At 50.8% G+C, this 21352-nt stretch overlaps 1 protein-coding gene across 2 annotated transcripts; it reads right to left on the reverse strand.

Moving 5' to 3' along the window:
- Window positions 1-912: 912 nt before the first annotated feature.
- On the reverse strand, window positions 913-19423 carry LOC140187522 (vitronectin-like). 2 transcript variants are annotated; one of them, XM_072242876.1, is made up of 8 exons: window positions 19343-19423; window positions 15304-15420; window positions 9195-9527; window positions 6247-6386; window positions 5436-5592; window positions 5190-5345; window positions 3697-4035; window positions 913-1154 (listed from the first exon to the last, which is right to left on the reverse strand). In XM_072242876.1, exons 1-8 carry the CDS (start codon window positions 19401-19403, stop codon window positions 1045-1047), a joined length of 1413 nt encoding a protein of 470 aa, XP_072098977.1. In that variant the 5' UTR covers window positions 19404-19423; the 3' UTR covers window positions 913-1044. The 2 variants fall into 2 exon arrangements, with proteins under 2 accessions (XP_072098977.1, XP_072098978.1); XM_072242877.1 differs by lacking the exon at window positions 15304-15420 and having other exon boundaries at window positions 19343-19407.
- Window positions 19424-21352: the final 1929 nt, after the last annotated feature.

A 21352-nucleotide genomic window follows, 5' to 3' on the forward strand; every position in this document is an offset into this window, starting at 1 on the left:
TACTGTGAATGCCTGCAAGAAATTGAATCACAAGATAGGACAGGGTGACATACGCACTCGGTGGCCACTTCAGTATCTAACCCTGTACATCTGCTCGTTAGCGCAAATAATCAATCAGCAGCAACTCAAAAGCAGGCTGACATCATCAAAAGGGTCGGTTGTTGTTCAGGCCGGATATCAGACCGAGGAAGGAATGTGATCCGAGTGACTTTGACCATAGGATGTTTAATTTAATCTTATTTGTTTATTTGGAGATACAACGTGGAACGGGCCCTTCCGGTCCAACGAGCGGCGCGGCCCAGCAACCCATCTAATTAACACTAGCCTAATCACAGGACAATTTACAACGGGCAATTAACCTACTAACCAATACGTCTTTGGAATGTGGGAGGAAACCGGAGCACCCGGAGGAAACCCACGCGGTCACGGGAAAATGGACATACTCCTTACAGGGAGCGGAGGGAATTGAAGCTGGAACTGCAAACTTGCCGCGCTGTAATGGAATCACGCTCGCCGCTATGCTACATGGCGCTCTTGGGGACTATTTAAAGAAAGTCTTAGATGGCACGTGGATGATCAACGAAACGTTTTGAGGGCAGGGAAGGGTTAGATTGCTCTTAAGGTCAGCACAACATCGTGGGCCGAAGGGCCTGTACTGTTCTGTGTTCTGTGACCCTCTGGTATATTGTCTCCCAATCCAGTGAGCCCTGTTCCAGAGCACCCAGCATAGTGAATCCCCATCGCCGTGGTTAAAGATTTAAACCGCTGGGAAACCTCAGTAAGTCAGTCACACCCCTGACCCCCTGACTCCGTCCACCGGATTGTTTCCTAGTTTGTGCGGTTTTACGTGTTACCCGTTCCAGCGGTCACTGAGCCCGAGATACGGTAGATGGAGATAATGACCATCACGGAGACAGGATAGTTCACATTTTATTTTCTCGCTAGTAACCTCCTTGCCCCTCACGCCTCCGCGGCCTACCCTTTGCCCCGCTACGTTCCCGGAATCTGCGGCTTAGCCTGGGACGCTGCTTTCCACGGCCGTCGTTACTCGAAAACGTCCTTGCACTTGAACCAGTACTTAGCGATGGATCGTGGATACCGGGGCCGAGCAAATGCCACCGTCTTGGTCCCCAGGTCAGCCCGGTAATAGTCACCTGAAATCGCAGTGAAACACCCTGCTTAGTACAGGCGCGTCACTAACAGCGGCCTGACCGTCTCGCACGGAAATGCAACACATCTAACCACTAGACTCTACGAACGAATGCAGGGACGGCTGAGCGGATCATTGGGGTCTCCCTTCCACCCACTGGAGATATTTCCCCCCGGGATTAACCAATTTCCCCCGGGAACAATAAAGTATGACCGTGACTATTTATCAGGATCGCTACGTTTGCAAGGCTCTTAACATTATCAATGAACCCCACCCCACACCATCCGTTAAGCAATCCCTTTGACCCCCTACCATCAGGCAGGAGGTACCATAGCATGAGGACTAGGATGGAAAACAGTTTCTTCGCCCAGGCGATTAGACTACTGAGCTCCCTGACACCACCCGGGTCTCATCACGCAGGAAGCCCAGGTAGTGTTATCTGTTTACTTGTATCGTAAATACATCTTATGCTAAATGTTAATCTTCTGGAATATGCTTTATTATTTATTTATTTGTAGGAATATTACTTTATGTGCTGTGTGTGTGCGTTATATGTACTGTGATGTGCACCCTGGCCCAGGGGAACATTGTTTCGTCCGGCGGTATACATGCGTACGGTTGTGTGTGAGTTATATGTACTGTGATGTGCACCCTAGCCCAGGGGAACATTGTCTCATTTGGCGGTATACGTGTGTACGGTTGAGTGACAATAAACGGAATTTGAACTCTGCTCGGGCTTTAGGATGGGATTGTGCCCCGACCGTCCTCTCAGCCTCCAACCCCGGATCACCGTGTCACACATTCCTCTTGCCCTTCGTTGCCCGCTGGTAGGCCGCCATCCCTGGCCCCCAACTTCCGTATGAGCGTCTCCCCTGAAAATACAAACCCTCCTGGGGTTGTGAATGGGGCGGGGGCCTCGGATTATCTGCGCCGGGAATTCTGAATATCTGCAGCAACCCGTGGGGAAGGGATGGGGGCCGGCAGAGTAACGGGAGTGGGGGAGTGCCCCATCAGTGAACCCCGGGTTTACCGTCAGTAAAACCCTCCAGATGCGGGCGGCACGGTAGCGTAGCGGTTAGCGTAACACTTTACAGTGACAAAGATCCGGGTTCAATTCCTGCCGCCGCTTGTAAAGATATTGTCCATTCTCCCCGTGACCGGGAAGATTTCCTTCGGTCCCTCCCGTTACTCCCACATTCCAAAGACAGAAGGGTTAGGGTTAGTAAGTTGTGCGCCCGCTATGTTGATGCCGGAACACCTGCGGGCCTGCGCAGTCCATCGTTGTCCTGTGTTGTGTATTCGATGTTGACTATGTCCCTGAACCGGACGGGATGGAGGGGAGAAGAGGGAAGGGGAAAAGACTGTCTCGGGGATCGGGGTGAGGAGGAAGGGAGGGGAAGAATGTGTCCTAAGGCTGGGTGGGGGGGGGGTCAGGTGGAGGAGAGGGAAGATTGTTCCGGAGGGAGAGGTTTGGGTACAGTGAGACTGTCCCAGAGCCGTTGTGGGGGCACATTTCACTGCATAAGTCGATGTTTCAACATCCATTTGATAAAGTTCATCTTTGATCTCCTTAATTGTGAAATTTTGGCCCGGTAGGCCGGGTGGCGACTGGGGAGAGAACCAGTGAACATTCCCGGTCCAAGAGCCTGGTCGAGCTGGAACGTTGGTGAAGTTTCTCCCTCCCGAGAGGCTGCCCGACCAGTAACCTCTGTTTTTCTTGGAAGGAATTGACCCAGGGCGAGACTTTGGAATCGCCCATCCCATTACCTCTACTTGGATAAGGCCCCGTGAACTTCAATCCAGTGACACCCAGCTCCCGCATTCAGTGCCGCGACGTTCACGTAAACATCGAGCCGTTCAATACCATGCTGTGCCGACACCAGTGTCGGTCAATGGTCTCCTCGACTGCCATGATGAGGCCACTCTCGGATTGGAGGAGCAACGTCTTATATAAGGTCCGAGCAGCCTCCAACCTGATGGCATCAACGCCGATTTCTCAAACTCCCAATAATTTCTGTAGTCCGTACTGATTCACTCTCCTCCGCCGTTTCCCGCCTTTCCCTATGGTCCACTCTCCTCGCCTATCAGATTCCATGTTCTTCAGCCCTTTACCTTTCCCACCTATCACATCCCAGTTTATTACTTCATCCCAGCCCAACTCCTCCAGCCACCTGGCCTCGTCTATCACCTGCCAGCTAGCGCAATTCCCCCAACTTCTTGGACAGTCTTTAGTCCTTCCTGATGAACGGCTTCGGCCCAAAGCCTCGACTGTTTATTCCCTCCGTAGACGCTGCCCGACCTGCTCTTTCCTCCAGCATGTTGTGAGTGTTGCTAAGAGCAGCACAGTACAGGCCTTTCGGCCCACAACGTTGTGCTGACCTTTTTAATCTCCTCCAACATCAACCAAGCCTCTGGTTCCCGAATTGGCGGTGTCGTGTTTCCACATTTTCTGGGGCGGGGAGGGATCAGTGTGTGGCAACCCCGGGATCGGGTGTCGGGGGAAGGGAGGGCATGCAGGGACCGCGGGGAGGAGGTGGAGCCGTTACCTCCGGAGAAGAAGTAGACACTCTGGCTGGGCACAAAGATGTAGGTTTCGTCTTCGTAGCTGGACGAGTGCTCTTCCTGCGAGCTTGTCGGGCATCGTTTCCCGCTGTGAGGATGTGGCTTCTTCCCTCTGCGATGATGCATTATCCTCCCGCGGTGTCGGTGCAGTTTCCTCCTGCGGCGTCGGTGCGCTCTCCTCCCGCCGTGCCAAACCGGTTTCCTCCCGCGGTGCCGCTCAATCAGTTTACTGACCGTGAACAGTTTCCCGATCACCGCCGAATCTATGCGGGCAGGAAGCCCACCCCAGTGATAACCGGTACGGAACGGCCCGAAGGTACCACCTGTAAAGGGAAGCAGAATGTGGTGTCAGCTCGGCTGGCCGGGCTCCAGGAGAGGACGGGGTCACGGCCAGATGTGTGTCCGCAGCTGGACACTCAGCCAGATGTGTAACCACACCCCGGGCGCTCGGCCAGATGTGCAATTCACGGCGACAGACATCTGTGGAGGCTAGTTATTGGGTATATTCAAAGCAGAGGTTCCTAGGTTGTTGGATAGTCAGGTTAGGGAGAGAAGGCAGGAAAATGGAGCTGAACGGGATAATAAGTTAGCTATGCACTAATGGAATAGCAGACAGAATGGGCCGAGTGGCCTGATTTTGCTCCTATACCTCGTGGTCGTACAAGATGGCCAGTAATGAAATGAAGCGCAGTGAAATAGTGAAATGGAAAAGTGAGACGGACGAAGCTGAAGGTAAAACGGGAAGTATAAGGACGCAGAGAGAGTCATACAGTCATCGAGCACTACAGCAGAGACACACACCCTTCAGCCCATCTAGTCCGTGCCGACCGACCTAATAATCTGTCTAGTCCCATTGACCCGCCCACCATTGCCCTCAAAAGCCCTCCGATCCCGGTATTCTCTTAAATATTAAATAGTCAAATCGAACCCACTTCTTCCGGCAGCTCGTTCGACAATCTCACCACCTTCTGGGAGATGTTCCCCCTCATGTGTCCCGTCAATAGTTCACCTTTCACCCCTGACCTCTGACCTCAAGTTCTCGTCGGTGGAAAAACAAGCTGTTTGCATTTACCTAATCGATGCCGCTGATAATTTTGTATTCCATTGTCAATTCTCCCCTCATTCACCTAGGTTCCAGGGAGGAAAGTCCTAATGAAGGGTTTTGGCCCAAAACCTCGACTGTTTATTTCCTCCATAGACGCTGCCTGCCCTGCTGAGTTCCTCCAGCATTTTCTGTGTGTTAATACTAATCTATTCAACCTTTCCCTATAAATCAGGCCCTCAAATGTCCCAGCAAGATCCTTGTTCTCTGCACTCTTTCAATCTTATTGATAACTTTCCAGCAGGTAAGTGACCAGAAATGCACACAGTCTTCCAAAGTTGGCCTCACCAGCGTCAACACTGGAGAACCGGACACCACACTGGAGTGGGCTGGAGAAGCCCACGATCAGGAGAACAAGCCGTTGTGGAAGGTTACCTCTCCTAGGTGATCCAAAGAGCTCAGTGAAGAAGTCTTCCTGCCAGTCGAGAAGCATGAACTGGGCGTATCTCCGAAAGGGGACAGAGATGGATGTGCTTTCGCACTCCCCTTGGCGGGGTTGGCTGCTAAAGACGTACTTCCAATAGTTACGGCCTGCAGACGAGAGGGTTGGTCAGGAACCGAGATCAGCTGTATCTGGCCAGTAGCTAAACAGCACTCAGAGGGTGGGAAATCTTGCCTTACCCTTGAAGAAGTAGACTCCCTCTTTCCCGCGGGCGCCAGATGCCGGCAGTGCCAGTGCGGCGTCAACGTTGTCCGGAATTTGGGGAAAACCTTCCTTGATCAGCTTCGGGAAATCGGCTTCCATGACGCCATTGTCAAACCGCCAGTAAAACTTACCCTGGAGAAGGAGAGGCAGGTTAATCAAGTGCACCCGTCTCGGGCACAGGGTTATATACAGCGCCAGACAACACTCATCCACTCATCTGGGCGATCTGTCTCTACACGTGTTCCGAGGGTCAGACACAGAGTAAGGCTCCCTCTACACTGTCTCATCACACACTCTTGACACCAGCTGTGGAGAGGACGTTTCCAATAGTGAGAGAGTCTTTGACCAGAAAGCACAGACTAGGACTGAAAAGGCGCCATTTAAATCAGAGATGAGGAGAACTTTATTTGGCCAGGGTGTGGTGAATATGTGGAACTCACCGCCATTCGGTCCATTTCAATCAGAGGTTGGTAGGTTCTTGATTAGAAAGGGCGTCAAAGGTCATGGCAAGACGGATGGAGTATGGCGTCGGGAGGGATAGTAAATCAGTCATGATGAAATAACGCACTGACTAAATGGGCCAAATGACCTCATCTCAGACTTATAGTTTTATGGTGACCCTCGGTCTGGAATGGTGCGTGGGTAACCCACATTTTTTATCTTCCCATCGGTCTGCTGCCTCGACACCCCTCACTAAGGATCTCAATCAATGTGAATTAACGCCGCAACGTAGAGTCAAACCCCGAGAAATGACCGCGCCTGGCCCCAGTCCGCAGCCGCTCGGACCTTGAACAGATACGTCTTTCCCTCGCAGTTTATTCGTGTGAAGGCAGCATCGATGGGGCCCTGCACTCCCCACACATCCTGAATCAGCTTCGGATATCCATCAGCTACACCTGTATTATTCAACTCATAGAAATACTTCCCTGAGGGGAGAAGAAAGTAATGGGTCAGACACAGAAAAAACTCCCTCCACACCGTCCCATCACACACTCCCGGGGTCAGACACAGAGTGAAACTCCCTCCTCACTGTCCCATCACACACTCCCGGGGTCAGACACAGAGTGAAACTCCCTGCACACCGCCCCATTACACACTCCCGGGGTCAGACACAGAGTGAAACTCCCTCCACACCGCCCCATCACAAACTCCTGGGATCAGACACACAGGGAAACTCCCTCCACACCGCCCCATCACACACTCCCGGGGTCAGACACAGAGTGAATCTCCCTCCACACCGTCCCGTCACACACTCCCGGCGTCAGACACAGAGTGAAGCTCCCTCCACACCGTCCCGTCACACACTCCCGGCGTCAGACACAGAGTGAAACTCCCTCCACACCGTCCCATTACACGCTCCCGGGGTCAGACACTGTGCGAAACTCCCTCCACACTGTCCCTTCACACACTCCCGGGGTCAGACACAGAGTGAATCTCCCTCCACACCGTCCCATTGCACACTCCCGGGGACAAACAGAATGAAGCTCCCACCACACTGTTCCACATTCCTGGGGTCAGACACAGAGTGAAACTCCCTCCACACCGTCCCATCACACACTCCCGGGGTCAGACACAGAGTGAAACTCCCTCCACACGGTCCCATCACACACTTCCGGGGTCAGACACAGAGTGAATCTCCCTCCACACCGTCCCATCACACAGTCCCGGGGTCAGACACAGAGTGAGGCTCCCTCTACACCGTCCCATCACACACTCCCGGGGTCAGACACAGAGTGAAACTCCCTCCCCACCGTCCCATCACACACTCCCGGGGTCAGACACAGAGTGAATTTCTCGTCTTACAGGGGCACAGATGAAATCTCAAAATCTCCTCTTTCACTCTCACTAAGGACCCCCCTATTCCCTCCACAAACCCACACCTCCCTCCCAACACCAGAGGGGATCACCCCAATCGCATTCAACCTTCACGAGAGTTGCCTCCACCGTGCCTTGTCTGTCGAGCGGTAACTCTGTGAGCCGGCGGTACCGATTTCAATTCCAAATTAGTCCCCAAAGTGGAACTGAACAGTGGGCTGGGAGCGAGGCGGTCCCTCCCCTTGTCAGTGTGTGGCCTGTGGCTGCAGATTGGATCTGCTACCAGGGGCTCTGTTGGGAGGAATCTCTCGCCGTCGTGTGCGCGGGTGCGTGGGGTTCAGTGTCTCCAGCACCTTCCCACGGGAACCAGGTAACGAAGGCCAAGCAGGAACATCGACAGAGGCACGCGGACACGTGGCTGGCGTGATTCCTTGGGATCTCCCTGCATCCAGAGGGCCCAGTGTTGTCGGCAACGAGGGTGAAAGGAATGGATTTGTGAAAGGAAAATTATGTCTGACGAATCTCAGAATTTTTTGAGGATGTAACTAGTAGAGTGGATAGGGGAGAGCCAGTGGATGTGGTATATTTGGATTTTCAAAAGGCTTTTAACAAGGTCCCACACAGGAGATTAGTGTGCAAACTTAAAGCACATGGTATTGGGGGTAAGGTATTGATGTGGATGGAGAATTGGTTAGCAGACAGGAAGCAAAGAGTGGGGATAAACGGGACCTTTTCAGAATGGCAGGCGGTGACTAGTGGGGTACCGCAAGGCTCAGTGCTGGGACCCCAGTTGTTTACAATATATATTAATGACTTGGATGAGAGAATTAAATGCAGCATCTCCAAGTTTGCGGATGACACGAAGCTGGGCGGCAGTGTTAGCTGTGAGGAGGATGATAAGAGGATGCAGGGTGACTTGGATAGGTTAGGCGAGTCGGCAAATTCATAGCAGATGCAATTTAATGTGGATAAATGTGAGGTTATCCACTTTGGTGGCAATAACAGGAAAACAGATTATGTGAATGGTGGCCGATTAGGAAAAGGGGAGGTGCAACGAGACCTGGGTGTCATTGTACACCAGTCATTGAAAGTGGGCATGCAGGTACAGCAGGCAGTGAAAAAGGCGAATGGTATGCTGGCATTTATAGCAAGAGGATTCGAGTACAGGAGCCGGGAGGTACTACTGCAGTTGTACAAGGCCTTGGTGAGACCACACCTGGAGTATTGTGTGCAGTTTTGGTCCCCTAATCTGAGGAAAGACATTCTTGCCATAGAGGGAGTACAAAGAAGGTTCACCAGATTGATTCCTGGGATGGCAGGACTTTCATATCATGAAAGACTGGATCGACTAGGCTTATACTCGCTGGAATTTAGAAGACTGAGAGGGGATATTATTGAAACGTATAAAATCCTAAAGGGATTGGACAGGCTAGATGCAGGAAGATTGTTCCCGATGTTGGGGAAGTCGAGAACGAGGGGTCACAGTTTGAGGATAAAGGGGACGCCTTTTAGGACCGAGATGAGGAAAAACTTCTTCACACAGAGAGTGGTGAATCTGTGGAATTCTCTGCCACAGGAAACAGTTGAGGCCAGTTCATTGGCTATATTTAAGAGGGAGTTAGATATGGGCCTTGTGGCTAAAGGGATCGGGGAGGGGGGGTATGGAGAGAAGGCTGGTACAGGGTTCTGAGTTGGATGATCAGCCATGATCATACTGAATGGCGGTGCAGGCTCGAAGGGCCGAATGGCCTACTCCTGCACCTATTTTCTATGTTTCTATGTTTCTATGAAAGTGGGAAACTCCCTCCTGCATGATCCTCTGTCCACAATGGAGGTGGATGCGTCGGGAGAGCGGCTGGGGCGAGCACGCATATCAGTCCCAGCTGAGCTTCAGACACTACACGCTTTGTCCTGCTTACCCTCGAAAGCGAAGAAGGATCCATTCTTCACCTCGGTGATTGCATCAAATGTTTTTTCACTGCTGCACACATTTGTTGGTTCCGGGCTCGGCGTTGGTTCCGGGCTGGGCTCCGGTTCTGGTTCGGGATAGATATCCGTCCCATATGTTTCGGGATAAAAATCCGTCTCATTCGCTTCATCAGACCAATCCGTCCAATTCGATCCGGGATAAAAGTCCGTCTCATTCACTTCATCATACCAATACGTCCAATTCGATCCGGGATAAAAGTCCGTCTCATTCGCGAAGCTTCCATCAACTTCATCGTGCGGAAAGACAAACTCGTCCCTGGATGCTAATCACAAGAGAACACATTGTTAGTTAATGACGTCAATCCACTTACTTCTCAAGACAGTCAGACACAGAGTGAAACTCCCTCCACACCGTCCCATCACACACTCCCGGGGTCAGACACAGAGTGAAACTCCCTGCTCACCGTCCCATCACACGCTCCTGGGGTCAGACACAGAGTGAAACTCCCTCCACACCGTCCCATCACACACACAGGTGGTCAGACACAGAGTGAAGCTCCCTCCACAGCATCGCATCACACACTCCCGGGGTCAGACACAGAGTGAAACTCCCTGCTCACCGTCCCATCACACACACAGGTGGTCAGACACAGAGTCAAGCTCCCTCTGCACTGTCCCATCACACACTCCCGGGGTCAGACACAGAGTGAAACTCGCTCCACTCCGTCCCATCACACACTCCCGGGGTCAGACACAGAGTGAAACTCCCTCCACACCGTCCCATCACACACTCCCGAGGTCAGACACAGAGTGAATCTCCCTCCTCACCGTCCCTTCACACACTCCCGGGGTCAGACACAGAGTGAAACTTCCTCTGCACCGTTCCATCACACACTCCCGGGGTCAGACACAGAGTGAAACTCCCTCTGCACCGTCTCATCACACACTCCCAGGGTCAGACACAGAGTGAAACTCCCTCCACACCGTCCCATCACACACTCCCGAGGTCAGACACAGAGTGAATCTCCCTCCTCACCGTCCCTTCACACACTCCCGGGGTCAGACACAGAGTGAAACTCCCTCTGCACCGTTCCATCACACACTCCCGGGGTCAGACACAGAGTGAAACTCCCTCTGCACCGTCTCATCACACACTCCCGGGGTCAGACACTGAGTGAAACTCCCTCTGCACCGTTGCACACGTATTCTCAGAGCAACTGTCTCTCGGGAGAGGTGGGAGACTGACCAGATGTGACGTCACACAGTGCGTTCAGAGAGGGGAGGGATGGAGACTGAGGCAGTTTTCAACCTCTGTAGCTAGTTAGAGGGGAGAGACCTACAGTTTTGGAGGTTTGGGCATCGTAGTTGACGGAACCCCAGGGGCTAAGGCGCCTGACAGACAGGGCTGCCCTCACAAGGATGCTCTCATCGCCCAGTGACGCTTCCCTGCCTGACCGCGTCACCTGGCCTGCTCCCTAAGCGAAGAATGGTTTTTACCGCCACCCTAAACAACCCCAAAGGGTTTATGTTTGTGTAGGGGAACACGTTGCATCTAGTGATCACAAAACCATTAGTTTCAATGTAAATTTCTGGTCCGTGGTGTGAGACTCTACTTGGGGAATGGCCAGTCTTGATGGTATCAGAAATGATTCGCAGGGGTAGATCGAGACAGGCTGGCTTCTGCTGAAGGTGTACTTAGTAGAAGTGAAATCTTGAAAGTACAAAGCTTGTAGGTGCCTGTAAAATAACACGTATAGGGAATCACGAGGAATTCTGCAGATGCTGGAAAATCAAGCAACACACATCAAAGTTGCTGGTGAACGCAGCAGGCCAGGCAGCATCTCTAGGATGAGGTGCAGTCGACGTTTCAGGCCGAGACCCTTCGTCAGGACTAACTGAAGGAAGAGTGAGTAAGGGATTTGAAAGTGGGAAGGGGAGGGGGAGATCCGAAATGATAGGAGAAGACAGGAGGGGGAGGGATGGAGCCAAGAGCTGGACAGGTGATTGGCACAAGGGAAACAAGAGGATCATGGGACAGGAGGCCCAGGGAGAAGGAAAAGGGGGAGGGGGGGAACCCAGAGGATGGGCAAGGGGTATAGTCAGAGGGACAGAGGGAGAAAAAGGAGAGTGAGAGAAAGAATGTGTGCATAAAAATAAATAACAGATGGGGTACGAGGGGGAGGCGGGGCATTAGCAGAAGTTAGAGAAGTCAATGTTCATGCCATCAGGTTGGAGGCTACCCAGACGGAATACAAGGTGTTGTTCCTCCAACCTGAGTGTGGCTTCATCTTTACAGTAGAGGAGGCCGTGGATAGACATGTCAGAATGGGAATGGGACATGGAATTAAAATGTGTGGCCACTGGGAGATCCTGCTTTCGCTGGCGGACAGAGCGTAGATGTTCAGCAAAGCGGTCTCCCAGTCTGCGTCGGGTCTCGACAATATATAAAAGGCCACATCGGGAGCACCGGACGCAGTATATCACCCCAGCCGACTCAGAGGGAATCTCGGTTTTCAGGAGATATTGAGACTGCGGTTAATAAAATACGGAGATGTCTAACAGGTGCATGCGGGGAGGAGGAAATGTGCTGCTTATGAAGTTCAAGAAATGTAAGAGAACACTCAAGTAAGAAACTAGGAGGGCTAAAATAAGGCTCGAGAAGAAGCACAATCGTAAGGGATTCTAGTGCTCCTGGTGTGGCCTCCTGTATATCGGTGAGACCCGACGTAGATTGGGAGACCGCTTCACCAAGCACCTACACTCCGTCCGCCAGAAAAGGCAGGATCTCCCGGTAGCCATCTATGTTAATTCTACTTCCCATTCTAACATGTCAGTCCATGACCTCATCTACTGGCACGATATGGCTACACTCAGGTTGGAGGAGCAATACCTTATATACCGACTGGGTAGCCTCCAACCTGATGGCATGAACATCAATTTCTCCAATTTACAGTAATTGCCCCCCCGCCCCTTCACCATTCCCCATTCCCGTTTCCCTCTCTCACCTTATTTCCCACCTGCCCATCACCTCCCTCTGGTGTTCCCTCTCCTTCCCTTTCTTCCATGGCCTTCTGTCCTCTCCTATCAGATTCCCCCCTCTCCAGCCCTTTATTTCATTCACCAATCAACTCCCCAGCTCTTTATTTCATCTCTCCCCGCTCCCCCCCGGTTTCACCTACCACCTTGTACTTTTCCTCCTCCCCCTTCCCTCCACCTTTCTACTCTGACTTTACATCTTTTCTGCCAGTCCTGATGAAGGGTCTCGGACCGAAGTGTCGACTGTACTCTTTTCCATAAATGCTGCCTGGCCTGCTGAGTTCCTCCAGCATCTGCAGATTTCTGGAGTTTGGGATTCTGCAGCTGTGTTAAGAGCTGAAGGATTACAAGGGACAAAATTGAGTCCGCTGGAAGACCAGAATGGTAACCATGCGTGGAGCCAACACAGATGGGGGAGCTCTTGAATGAAAGTTTTGCAGTTGTATTTACTCGGGAGTGGGGCACGGAGCCTGTAGAAGTGAAGCAAAGCAGCACCAAATTCAGGGACCCTATACCGGTCACAGAGGAGGAGCTGTTTGCTATCTTGAGGCAAATTAGGGTGGATAAATCCGCAAGGCCTGACAATCTTTTGCCTCGGATCCTGCGGGAGACAAGTGCAGAAATTGCAGGGGCCCAAGCAGAGATAGTTAAATCATCCTGAACGACATGAGAGGTACCGGAGAATTGGAAGGTAGCCAATATTGTTCCGTTGTTTCAGAAAGGCTCTAAAAATAAAAGGCCAGTGAGTCCGACATCAGTAGTGCGAAAGTCATTGGAAGATATTCTAAAGGACTGGATATAGGTGCATTTGGATAGACATGGACTGATTATGTCATCGTTGATAGTAGGTCATGTCTAACTATCTTATAGAGTTTTTCGAGGACGTTACCAGGAAGGCAAGGATGAAAGTAAGGCAATGGATGTTGTCTACATGAACTGTCGCAAGGCATTTGACAAAGTCCTGCGTTGGAGGCTTGTCAGGAAGTTTCAGGCGCTCAGCGTTCAAGATGAGGCAGTAATTTGGATTAGACATTGGCTTTGTGGGAGAGGATGGTAGTAGATGATTGCCTCTCTGGCTGGAGGCCTGTGGCTAGTGGAGTGACGCAGGATCAGTGCTGGGTCCGTTGTTGTTTGTCATCTACATCAGTGATCTGGGTGACAATGTGGTTAACTGGATCAGCAAGTTTTGCAGATGACACCAAGATTGGGGGTATAGTGGACAGCGAGGAAAGCAATCATATCTCGCAGAGGGATCTGGACCAGCTGGAAAATGAGCTGAAAATGGCAAATGGAGTTTAACACAGACAAGTGCAACAAATGTTACGTCACATCCCTATAATAATAAACCTGATTCTGATTCTGAGATGTCCCACTTCAGAAGGACCAACCAGGTTAGGTCTGGCACAGTGAATGGTAGGGCACTGAGGAGTGCGGTAGAACAAAAGGATCTGGGAATACAGGTCTATAATTCATTGGAAATGGCGTCACAAGTAGATAGGGTCATAAAGAAAGCTTCTGGCACATTGGCCTTCATAAATCAATGTATTGAGTACAGGAGCTGACAGGATATGATGAAGTTGTATAAGACATTGGCGAGGCCATGGGTTAAGTTTGAAAGGTGAAAAGTCGAAGGGAAACATGAGGGGAAACTTCTTCACTCAAAGGGTCGTGAGCGTGTGGAACGAACTGCCGGCACCAGTGGCGCATGCGAGCTCGATTTCACAGCTTACGTGGTTTGGATAAGTACGTGGGTGATAGGAGTGTGGAAGGGGATGGTCCAGTGCGGGTTGATGGTAGGCTGTTCAAATGGTTTGGCATGGACTAGATGGACCAAAGGGCCTGTTTCTGTGTGGTAGCTTTCTATGGCCCAATGACTCGATGGTTCCACACACCGTGGGTGATGGGGGGGGGCGCACAATTCACATCAGCAGTGTAGGAAGAAACAGGAGCACCCGGGGGAAACCTTTACCGATGCACAGTGAACGCATTCGACCTGAACGCGCCACGGCTTGGTGTGGCAATTGCTCTGCGCGTGACCGCAAGAAACCGCGGAGCGTCGTGGACACAGCTTAGCACATCACGAATTTCAGCTGCACAGCTCACTGCCTCAATAAAGCAGTCAGCATAATCAACCTGCCCGGACTTTGCCTCTTTTCCCCTCTCCCATCGGGAAGAAGATACAAAAGGCTGAAATTTCAGCTCACCAGGCTCCAGCAGCTGTTATCGGACTCCTGAACTGGCCTCTCGGACGGTAAATTGAACTCTTGGCCTCACAATGTACAGCACCTCGTTGCGATCTTGCACTTTTTCGTTCATCTGCCCGGCACTCTTTCAGTAATTTTTCTGCATTGTTTCTATTCTAGCTCAATGCACTGTGTAATGATTTGATCTGTATGAAGACTACGCAAGACGAACTTCACTGTACCTTGGTACAGAGACTATAATAAAGCAATTCCAATTCTAATACCAAACCTGCGCAGTCACAGGGAGGACGCACAGACTGCACACTGTAGCGTCGGGATTGGGGATCGAACCCGGGTCTCTGGCGCTGTGAGACCCCAGTAGTACCCGCCGCACTGCTGTGCAGGCTTGACTGTCTAACCTGAAGGATCTGGCGACATCCCACCAGCAGAAAAGCAAAATCACGCACCCACACATCTCCCAGTCGTGACATGCCTGCGTACTCTACACCTGTATCCACGTACAGGGGCTCAAGGACGGGAATCGCGGAGACTTCAGCAATTCAAACAAAGCACAAGATCGATTACAGAAATTAATCAGTAAAATTGGCAAGAACTCGGGTAAACTACATAAACCTTGAAGAATCAAAATCTCTCTCACTCTCAATACACAAAAGAACTCGGTCAGACTTTCAACAGACAAGGACCTACAACGGCCGAGCAAAGAGGAGTGGACAAGGCTCGCCGTAAACATCTCCTGGTTGTGACACATGTACACAGATGGATGTAGTTGTTTGCCTCTGGGTGTGCCTATGTGTGTGTATCTCAGTGTCAATGTGTGTGTGTGTGTGTGTGTATGTGTGTGTGTGTGAGAAGACTTTACTTTTTACACAGACGGACTGGTAATCGGAGCAGCAGCTTGAGTAGAAACCGCAGTGCGCGTCACACTGACACTTCGTGCCCAACTGGAAGCCAAGATCACAGCGACCGACACAGGATTCTGTTAAACAGACAGCACAAGTTCCAATTCAGTGAAGTAATCCCTCAGTGTCACTCCTCCCTCAATGTAACCCCCCCCCACAGTGTGACCCTCCCTCAGTACCACCCCTCCCACAGTGTGACCCTCCCTCAGAACCACCCCCTCCCACAGTGTGACTCTCCCTCAGTACCACCCCCTCCCACAGTGTGACTCTCCCTCAGTACCACCCCTCCCACAGTATGACCCTCCCTCAGTACCGCCCCTCACAGTGTGACCCTCCCTCAGTGCCACCCCTCCCACAGTGTGACCCTCCCTCAGTACCACCCCTCCCACAGTGTGACCCTCCCTCTGTACCGCCCCCTCCCACAGTGTGACCCTCCCTCAGTACCACCCCCTCCCACAGTGTGACCTTCCCTCGGTACCACCCCTCCCACAGTGTGACCCTCCCTCAGTACCACCCCTCCCACAGTGTGACTCTCCCCCAGTACCACCCCTCCCACAGTGTGACCCTCCCTCAGTACCGCCCCTCCCACAGTGTTTTCCCTGCCACTGTGCAGTGCTCCTATTTCCAACAAGACAGGGAAAGAGATAGCGAGAAAGAAAGAGATGAAGAGAGAAGGTGAGAGAGAGAGGGAGAGAGAATTGAGAGATCGATGGCGAGAGAGATCGAGAGAGATGGAAAGAGATGGAGGAATATCTAAGGAGAAAGAGAGTGAGAGAGCGATGAAGAGGGAGAGATAGAAAGAGGGAGAATAAGAGAGGGAAAGAGATGGAGGGGCATCTACGGAGAAGCAATGAGTGAGAGAGAAAGATTGAGAGATGGAGTGAAGGAGAGGAATGGAGTAAGAGAGAGACAGGGAGAGAAACGGGAGAGCTACAGACACAGACAGGGAGAAGGACGAGAGCGAGACTGCGAGGTAATCACAGACGCACAGTTTCGATTTCCACATTCCCGAGTACGTGGGAACCCCAGCTCCGCAGCCACCGGGAGCGGGGTCGGGGCACGGACATGGGATGGACTATGCACTGGGGATCCTGGTGCCCCTGAATCAGCAACAGAAGGGGAGCACTCCCCACCCCCTACTCACCGTCCTCTCCCCGTGGTGGGGCATTTGCTCCCACGCTGGTCTCGGGGCTCACAGAACCGGCGCGGGATGAAGTCTACCTGGTTCTCAGGGTTGACAAATCTTCTCCCACATTGCGGGGAGCGGGGGCGGGGTGGGGGCGCTGAGCCGTAGATGGGTGTGCACTCTAGAGGGTCGAGCTCTCCCTCTCTCTCTCTCTCTCTCTCTCTCCACTCAGCCCTGTGCTCCCTGACCTTTGCAACTTCCTCAGTGTAGTTGTGGGAGGGAGGGGAAGAGAGAGGAGAATAGGGGAAGCAGGGGAGGGGAGGAAGGCAGGAGAGGGGAGGAGGGGAGAAGGAGAAGAGGTAGAGGAGGGAGAGGATGGAGGGGAGGTATCTAGCCTCCAGTACGGACAAGGGCAGCACCCATTTCTGTCTGAGTTCATGCTGGTCACACTCCTTCACTCCTACCGGAGGACCACTGTTCCCTGCATAGAAAGGGAACACGTCACAAAAGCAGGCCCTTCAGCCCATCAAGTCTGTACATGGAAGGGAGAGGTTTTGATAGTGTGGAGAGGCATTGCTTTTTTCCAGGGCGGGATACGGCTAGACGACTTTAAGGTGATTGGAGGAATGTATGCGGGAGGAAGGTGGGGCGAGAATGTCAGAGGTTGATTTTTTTCACAGAGGGAGAGCGCTGGGTGGGTGGAAGGTGCGAGGGGTGGTGGTAGAGGCAGATACGATGCAGATATTTAGGAGACTCAGAGAGGCACATAGATGATCGAATAATGGGGGGCTATGTGGGAGAGAAGGGTTAGATTGATCTTGAACTAGGTTAAAAACTCGGCACAAGATGGCATCCCCCTTATACTTCCCTCCGATCTCCTTAAAATTATGTCCCCTCAGATCAGCCATTTGTGCACTGGTAAAAGCCCTGTCTCTCCACTCTGTCTATGCCTCTGATCGTGGTGTACATCGCTACCGATGCGCCTGGAAAACGCTGACACCTCAGCCCGCCGTTCATAGAACATAGAACAGTACAGCACAGTACAGGCCCATCGGCCCACAATGTTGAGCCGACCCTCAAACTCTGCCTCCCATATAAGCCCCACCTTAGATTCCTCCATATACCTGTCTAGTAGTCTCTTAAACTTCACGAGTGTATCTGCCTCCACCACTGACTCAGACAGTGCATTCCACGCACCAACCGCTCTCTGAGTAAAAAACCTTCCTCTAATATCCCCCTTGAACTTCCCACCCCTTACCTTAAAGCCATGTCCTCTTGTATTGAGCAGTGGTGCCCTGGGGAAGAGGCGCTGGCTAGCCACTCTATCTATTCCTCTTATTATCTTGTACACCTCTATCATGTCTCCTCTCATCCTCCTTCTCTCCAAAGAGTAAAGCCCTAGCTCCCTTAATCTCTGATCATAATGCATACTTTCTAAACCAGGCAGCATCCTGGTAAATCTCCTCTGTACCCTTTCCAATGCTTCCACATCCTTCCTATAGTGAGGCAACCAGAACTGGACACAGTACTCCAAGTGTGGCCTAACCAGAGTTTTATAGAGCTGCATCATTACATCACGACTCTTAAACTCTATCCCTCGACTTATGAAAGCTAACACCCCATAAGCTTTCTTAACTACCCTATCCACCTGTGAGGCAACTTTCAGGGATCTGTGGACATGTACCCCGAGATCCCTCTGCTCTTCCACACTACCAAGTATCCTGCCACTTACTTTGTACTCTACCTTGGAGTTTGTTCTTCCAAAGTGTACCACCTCACACTTCTCCGGGTTGAACTCCATCTGCCACTTCTCAGCCCACTTCTGCATCCTATCAATGTCTCTCTGCAATCTTTGACAATCCTCTACACTATCTACAACACCACCAACCTTTGTGTCGTCTGAAAACTTGCCAACCCACCCTTCTACCCCAACATCCAGGTCGTTAATAAAAATCACGAAAAGTAGAGGTCTCAGAACAGATCCTTGTGGGACACCACTAGTCACAATCTTCCAATCTGAATGTACTCCCTCCACCACCACCCTCTGCCTTCTGCAGGCAAGCCAATTCTGAATCCACCTGGCCAAACTTCCCTGGATCCCATGCCTTCTAACTTTCTGAATAAGCCTACCGTGTGGAACCTTGTCAAATGCCTGACTAAAATCCATATAGATCTCATCCACTGCACTACCCTCATCTACATGCCTGGTCACCTCCTCAAAGAACTCTATCAGGCTTGTTAGACACGATCTGCCCTTCACAAAGCCATGCTGACTGTCCCTGATCAGTCCATGATTCTCTAAATGCCTATAGATCCTATCCCTAAGAATCTTTTCCAACAGCTTTCCCACAGGGTTCCTTCTTGTTCCTGGCGCATCTCCTAGAAGATATCTCACTATTCTTTCTGAGATCTTCCGCCAATGCTTGGTCACATTATTCTTGTGTCCTACCGGTTTTCCGTCTTCTTAAGACGATCGGAGAAATTTATAGTGGGGGGGGGGAATGTCAGAGGTAGGTTTTTACGCAGGGAGTGGTAGATGAGTGGGAATCGCTGACGGGATGGTGGTAGAGGCAAATACGTTACGGACATTTAGGAGACTCTGAATGGCAGATGGATGAAAGGAATTGAAGGGTTATGTGGGAGGGGGGATTCGGTTCATCTTGGAGTATGTCAAAAGGTCGGCAGAGCATTGTGGGCCGAAGGGCCTGTACTACACTGGATTGTACTGTCCTCTGTTGTGTGTTTTATCTGGCTAAACTGGGTCTCTCATCGATTCATTCCTGCCCTGACTAAAAGAAAACCCATCATCGGTGGTTGGGACACGCGATTGCCAACTGAACCCCAACAGCGGAGCGGGCGAGCGTCGGCATTACCTTCAGCGGCAGCGGCGGAGCTGAGGAACGAAAATATGACGAGAACAATCCGCAGCTCCATGGCCAAAGATCTGCGTGAGTCTGGAATGGGATATCGGGATTTAACCACCTTGTGTTTGAGTTGTTGGGACATTTGTTTAAACTTCTAGTAATGTTTAGCGAAAGATAGAAGCCCATCGATTTTTCATTTTTGTAAATCTGCAACACCCTTTGGTATTCTTCCGGGAATGAAGATTTTTTTACATTACAGATAGCTACCCCGCTTGCTGTTAATTTCCCCCCGTGAAGTTCAGCGTGAATGTATTAGGCATGCCAGAGAAAACGTTTCGTGTTTGGGTTCCCGTTGCTTACTGTTGACGGTGAACCAATAAAGCAGCAACTTTCAGCCTGTCCATGACTGGAGATATGGCTTAAAAGATAACAATATTTCAGTTTACAGATTTCCTGGTGCTCTGGCACACAGAACATCCCAGAGATCCTGGGAGACAGGAAACGTGTTCAACGTAGCAATGAAAAAAATACAGCGGGCGATCCCTCAGTATCGTCCTCTGCAGCGGTGTGACAGTCTCTCCGCCCTGACCCCTCAGTATCACCCCCTCCAGCAGTGACAGTCCCTCCGTCCTGGCCCCTCAGATCTGCAGCACTCCATTCGTGTCGGGGTGTGTGTGTGTGTGTGTGTGTGTGTGTGTGTGTGTGTGTGTGTGAGAGAGAGAGAGAGAGAGAGAGAGAGAGAAAATGCCGACAAGAAAATGAATCTCAGAGTAGTATATGGTGACATATACACTCAGTGGACCCTTTATTAGGCATGCTGACCCGTATACCTGCTTGTTAGTGCAAATATTTAATCATCCAATCATGTGGCAGCACTCAATACATAAAAGCATGCAGACGTGGTCAAGAGGTTCTGTTGTTGTTCAGGCCAAACATCAGGATAGGGAGAAATGTGATCTAAGTGACTTTAACTGTGGGATGATTGTTGGTGCCAGACGGGGTGGCTTGAGTATCTGCTGGGATGTTCACGGACAACAGTCTCTATTGTTTATAGAGAATGTCGTGAAAACAAAAAACAAAAATCCAGTGAGCAGCAGTTTTGTTGGTGAAAATGCCTTGTTAAGAGAGAGATCAGAGGAGAATGACCAGACTGGTTTAAGCTGGCAGGAAGGCGACAGTAACTCAAATAGAACTTTTGAAATGAATGCTAACATTGCATTTGCCTTCCTCACCACCAACTAAACCTGCAAGTTAACCTTTAGGGTGTTCTGCACAAGGACTCCCAAGTCCCTTTGCATCTCAGATTTTTGGATTTTCTCCCCATTTAGAAAATAGTCTACACATTTATTTCTTCTACAAAAGTGCGTGAACACGCATTTTCCAACGTTGTATTTCACTTGCCACTTACTTGCCCATTCTCCTAATCTGTCTCAGTCCTTGTGCAGTCTTCCTGTTTCCTCAGCACTATTTACCCCTCCACCAATCTTCATACTATAATCTGCAAACTTGGAAACAAAGTTTTCTATCCCATCATCTAAATCATTGATATACAGCATAAAAAGAAGTGGTCCCAACACCGACCCCTGCAGACACCACTAGTCACTGGCAGCCAACCAGAAAAGGATCCTTTTATTCCCTCTCACTACCTCCTACCGTAGTCATAGTCATAGTCATACTTTATTGATCCCGGGGGAAATTGGTTTTCGTTACAGTTGCACCATAAATAATGAATAGTAATAGTAATATTACTATTAGTGAATAGTAAATAGTAATAGTCATAGAAATAATAAATAGTAATAGAATAGTAATAAATAGTTAAATAGTAATATGTAAATTATGCCAGTAAATTATGAAATGTCCAGGACCGCCAATGCCCTAACCATGTGAGTAACTTTCCTGTAATACCATTGATTCTTAACTTGGCAAGCAGCCTCATGTGTGGCACCTTGTCAACGGCCTTCTGAAAGTCCAAATATACAACATCTGCTACATCCTCTTTATCTATCCTAATCTCCCCAA

This window comes from Mobula birostris, chromosome 25, assembly GCF_030028105.1.
Source record: "Mobula birostris isolate sMobBir1 chromosome 25, sMobBir1.hap1, whole genome shotgun sequence".
NCBI classification, from domain to species: Eukaryota; Metazoa; Chordata; class Chondrichthyes; order Myliobatiformes; family Myliobatidae; genus Mobula; species Mobula birostris.

Excerpts from the sequence above, each read along its gene's own strand:
- LOC140187522 (XM_072242876.1), bottom strand. The coding sequence starts at position 19,403 with ATGGAGCTGCGGATTGTTCTCGTCATATTTTCGTTCCTCAGCTCCGCC. Across the intron at positions 5,593-6,246 it reads GAAAGACGTATCTGTTCAAG|GGTAAGTTTTACTGGCGGTT; the intron begins GTCCGAGCGGCT and ends CTCCTTCTCCAG. Across the intron at positions 5,346-5,435 it reads GGGAGTCTACTTCTTCAAGG|GCCGTAACTATTGGAAGTAC; the intron begins GTAAGGCAAGAT and ends TCTCGTCTGCAG.